The 5,215-nt window shown below is 48.7% G+C and overlaps 1 protein-coding gene across 1 annotated transcript in view; it reads left to right on the top strand.

Moving 5' to 3' along the window:
- The window catches only part of LOC105813330 (E3 ubiquitin-protein ligase HERC2), a 193,360-nt gene that overhangs the window by 167,145 nt on the left and 21,000 nt on the right, over positions 1-5,215 (top strand). Inside the window, exons 80-82 of the mRNA XM_012647969.1 lie at positions 187-348; positions 2,999-3,090; positions 3,612-3,751. Of these exons, the coding sequence (XP_012503423.1) occupies positions 187-348; positions 2,999-3,090; positions 3,612-3,751 (394 nt within the window). The remainder of the gene's footprint in view (positions 1-186; positions 349-2,998; positions 3,091-3,611; positions 3,752-5,215) is intronic.

The following is a 5,215-nucleotide window of genomic DNA, read 5'->3' on the forward strand; positions in this document are numbered from 1 at the left end:
TGTAGTTCAAATAGAGGAAGGTGTTTTCTCTTTTGTCTTACAGGATTATTAAAAATAGCTCTTCTTTATAAAGGCTTGAAGCAGGCACCCCCATGAAACAAGAACAAATTGTTCTTGGGTAAGCCTGCTCCTTGGGTAAGGCTCCTTTGTGTTGCACTCAGCTGACCTGTGTCCCTTTCTCTGAAGGTGGAGGCGCTGCAGGGCCACCGCGTGGTTGACATTGCCTGTGGCAGTGGTGATGCCCAGACTCTCTGCCTCACGGATGACGACACCGTCTGGTCCTGGGGGGACGGGGACTACGGCAAGCTCGGCAGAGGAGGCAGTGACGGCTGCAAAGTGCCGATGAAGGTATTTCCTATTTACACCTTGCCCGCCCCTCTCCCACATTGGTCGTCAGGTTGCTCCAGGTGCTGGTTCCTGAGGGCCCCTAAGGGCCCTCAGAGCCACTATTACTGTCCCCCTCTGTGCGCTTCTCAGAAGCATTTTAACCTCATCTTTACCTTCTTTCCAGAAAATATAATGGGTAATTGGGTAAAAAGTAAGTGAAGGGCCCAAAGACATGAAGATATTTTAAGTGCTGTTGTGCTGTCCTGGGAGATGCATGTGACGCAGCAGGGTACCGCAGAGCCTGCAGCTTTATTTAGCTTGTAGACCTCTTTGAGGAAGAGGATAACACATTGTTCACACTTTTTTCAGTTTATAGAGGTACACAGATGCCACGTCATAAGCTGTGGGAGGTAGCAGGACTTGCTGAAAGGATTGTGTCTGGGTCAACCTGACGCTGCCTCGGGTGGGCATCCTGAGAGGAGCCGGGAAGAGGCTGCGCGGCTGCCTGAATCCACAGGCCTTCAGCGGGGTTGGTTCTTTGCTCCACACGAGCGGAGGGACTCTGGGCACTTTCTGAACTTTGCCAGACTGTCTTTTGCCCTTGTAAATGGGTGTTTGGTAGAGGTTAGGCGAATCAGTGTGTTTAGACCTCGTACTTAGAGCTCAGTGGCCTGCACTGGTGGATGCTGCAGTGTTGTGCAGCTGAGGTACTCTGCCAAGGACTTGGGGGCCGGGGTGCTGTGAGAGGAAACTGGAACCCACCTCTGCTCGTCGTCCTCGCTTGCTGGGCTCTGGGATTGCAGGTGTGGGATACAGAGGTGTATGTTGCGCAGGCGCCTCTGGGGCTGACTCTGACCCCCAGAAGCTCCTCAGATGAGGGAAGAGCCTGGCCCAACCATGCATCTTTTCTTCCTGGAGCTTGTTGCCCATTACAGCAGCTGTTGGCCACATATGGGCTGGAAGAGAAGACGTCACCTGGAGGGCTCACTGTATCTCCCTGTGCCCACAGCTGTGGCTATGGCCTCCTCCTTGTGTTTTAAACATGTTATAGGTTATAAAGGATTCCTTCCCACATTTATGAAAAACGATCTGCTGTGAATTTTCTTAAGCTAAGGAAGGCTTTATACAAAGGCTTTGCACCTTCGAGGAGCAGAATGCTGGGTGTCGGGAGGGGCTGTAGGAGCACATCACCAATGCCATTGTGATAGGGCTGGGGGCCAGGTGACAACTCAGGAAGAGAATGAATTATTAGTTAATTAAAGTTTCAAACTGAACGTGAGAACTTAGTCATGAGAATAGTCACAGTGTCAGTAAGGAGCAGGGTTTGTAAATGAGCCCAGTAGTACCCCTGGATGTGCAGGGTGTGGACCCAAGTGTGCAGGGTAGAGGCGGGTTACAGGACTGGCACGAGGGCACTGCAGGGAGCGTGGCCAATGCTCCCCGCAAAAAACCGGCTCCCTTTGGTAGAGTTGCAAGGGATAAGAAAATAATAGAAAAATGGAAATAAAAGAATACACAGAGACAAAGGTATAGTTTTATAAATTTATAAAGATTATAGGCAAAGCAGGAGCTCAGGGGGCCTAGATCTCCGTCAATCTCAAAAAGGCAACGAATGAAGTCTTACGTGGTCACTTATAGGTAACAGTGATTAGTTGCCAGGGGTAACAGATTTACATAACAGCAGATAGTTCCTCTTAGGTTAACAGATTTTCAGAAGGCTTCTACAGATCCCTTAACTAATTCCATCTACGGGAACAAATGGTTACAAAATCTTTCAAAGATTAACTTCTAAGTTCTGAGGTAAATTTATCACTTAACAGAGGGGTTAAACAGAGATATATTGGCTCCATATTTTCTTTATCAGGTTATTGTGAATGGAAACAGGTAGTCTGGAGTTTTAAGCAGGAACTGCCCCTTAACTGCTTATAGCCAGGGTAGCTGTCTATGGCTGTCTGTTTGGGGCAGACACTCTTTCATCAGCTCTCATCCTGTAGTTTTTAACAGATTCGCTTTGCTTTACAAAGCAAATCCAAACCTTTAGGTCTGAGAAATGCGGCGCCTTGTGGGATACAGCCGCTATTGTCTTTCAGAGACGCCCTCCTGAGTGCAACAGCATTTGAAATGCAAACCAACACATTCACATATTCCTTCAGGGCAAAGCTCTGCAAAACTCTTGAGACATTTCTGTCTCCAATATATTTATATTAATTCATGGAGCAACAGGGCACGTGAGATTAGATCATCCAGACGATGGGCAGGCCCAGTGTTCCTGGCCATCCCTCCCCTGCTGCTTGCTGCTCCTTTCCTGCAGGGCTCAGGCCTGAAAGGGGGCTGGGGCAGGGGAGGGGAGGCCCAGGGGTTGCTGGAGAATGGAGCCGCTGTGCAGAGAGAGAAAATCAGGAGAGTCCATTCTGGGGGAAAGGCTTGTAGACCTCACCTGCATAGCACCCCATTTCCAGTGCCACGTGCTGGGTCCCACCCGCCATGGCATGTCAGCAGCTGTGCCCACAGTCATGGTCCTGCTTGCCTCCTGGGAGTGCTGAGATTAGGTGGAATATAATTTTAAGTTGTGGTAACTATTCAACATGGGTATGGGTTTCAGAATTCTTACTAAATCTCAGTCTGCAGTGCCTTCATGGAGTCTGTCTAACTGAGCCTTTTCTCCTTCTAGATTGATTCTCTTACAGGCCTGGGAGTGGTTAAAGTGGAATGTGGATCCCAGTTTTCAGTGGCTCTTACTAAATCTGGAGCTGTTTATACATGGTATGCAAGATTCTGTTTGTTTAATCCCACCAAAACCAGATTTTTTTTTTTTAGACAGAGTCTCACTGTGTTGCCCAGGCTAGAGTGCCGTGGCATCAGCCTAGCTCACAGCAACCTCAAACTCCTGGGCTCAAGTGATCCTCCTGCCTCAGCCTCCCAAGTAGCTGGGACTACAGGCATGCGCCACCATGCCCGGCTAATTTTTTCTATATATTTTTAGTCGTCCGATTAATTTCTTTCTATTTTTAGTAGAGACGGGGTCTCGCTCTTGCTCAGGCTGGTTTCGAACTCCTGAGCTCAAACAATCCGCCCGCTTCGGCCTCCCAGAGAACTAGGATTACAGGCGTGAGCCACCGCACCCAGCCAAAACCAGATTTTTAACTGGAGTTTTGTAACTGCCTTTTCATAGATCGGAACGTAGCTTCCATGGCAGGCTGTAGTTGCATCCTGAAGAAAGGGGGTGGGTGGGGTGTTAAATGAGATGACCTTACCTTGATGCTCCATCTTTCCTTTGTGTGCAGGGGCAAAGGTGATTATCACAGGCTGGGTCATGGATCTGATGACCACGTTCGAAGACCTCGGCAGGTTCAAGGGCTGCAGGGGAAGAAAGTCATCGCCATTGCCACTGGCTCCCTGCACTGTGTGTGCTGCACAGAGGACGGTAGGTCAGGGCCAGGGGTTGTGCTGCAGGACCAAGGCCTGGGACTCTAGGAGGGCTGCTCCAGGATAACATGTGCAGCTGTGAAAAGGGGTGAGGTGCTGGGGCGTAGGCCGTGTCCTCAGAGTTCATCTGTGGTCAGTGGGGTTTTGGCCCTGTCGTCTTTAGACCCTGCTGTTACACCTGTGAATATGTTTTTTTATGGAGCTGCGTGCAGAACAGAGCTAACAGCCAGCCTGAGCTATGTTCTCAGACAGGCCAGCTGCAAGGTCGGCCCTCGGCAGACATCTGGGAACCTGGATTTCAGGAGGGCTCCTCTGTTCCTAGGTGATAAGTGTGTCCCACTATGCCTGATCTGTCTGTACAAACAGCATGATCTGTGCTGAAACCTGCCTTCCTCTGGGGTCTGGAATTTGGTACCTGCCGGGCAGAGGGCGGCTATGTGATCAGCCCCAGTGGAAACCCTGGGCATTGAATCTCTAACCAGCTTCCCTGGTAGACAGCACTTCACGGGTGTCACCACAGCTTGGTACTGGGGAATTAAGTGTGTCCTGTGTGACTCCACTGGGAGGACTCTGTAAGTTGAGCCTGGTTTCCCCCCAGACTTCTCCCCAGGTTCCCTTTCCCTGTGCTGGTTTTGTTTTGTGTCCTTTTGCTGTAATAAATCGTAGCTGTGAGTGTGACTGTATGCTGAGTCCTGTGAGTCCTCCTTAGTGGATCACAGAGCCTGGGGGGGTCTTGGGGAGCCTGACTATTTGATACAGTTTGAGACTCAGATACTTGAGTTACTAATAATATTTTCATAGTTTACTTCTCATTGGTATTTTTCGTTTACTTTTTTGTTGTGGTAAATATATATTACATAAAATTTACTATCATGACCATTTTAAGAGCCGGGGGGTAGTCTTAGGGACACTGACACAATGGTGGAAGGGTTGTTGAGATGGAATTAAGGTTGCTAGTCAGCTGACTTTACTATGTGGAAATTATTCTGGATTACTGGATATGCTCAGTGTAATCACACAGATCCTTCAGTCAGAAAAGAAGGCAAAGAGTCAGTCAGAGATGTGACAAAGAGTCCATGGGAGAGATTTTCAAAGTGTGAGAGGCTCTCTGCCCTCCACCACTGGCTTTCAAGATGGCATGGAGCCAGGGCATGGGGTGGCCTCTGGAAGCTGGGGATAGCTGACAGCCAGCAAGGAAGCTGGACTTAAGTCCTGCAAAGAAGTGAATCCTGCCAGTGGCCTAATGAGCGAGGAAACTCTCCCCTGGGGCCTCTAGGAAGTGAGACCCATGTTGGAGTTCTGACCAAAGAACTGAAAGATAATAAATATATGTGCTGTCTTGCATTAAAACATTCCCAAAATTTTGCTTCCTTTTAAAGCCTTTAGAAAATTATATAAACCTGTACCCTTTAATCATTCATTGATGAAAAAGTTTCATGTATGAATAAGGAACTTTTATGGC

This window comes from Propithecus coquereli, unplaced genomic scaffold (genome assembly GCF_000956105.1).
Source record: "Propithecus coquereli isolate 6110/MARCELLA unplaced genomic scaffold, Pcoq_1.0 Scaffold28, whole genome shotgun sequence".
Lineage (NCBI taxonomy): Eukaryota > Metazoa > Chordata > Mammalia > Primates > Indriidae > Propithecus > Propithecus coquereli.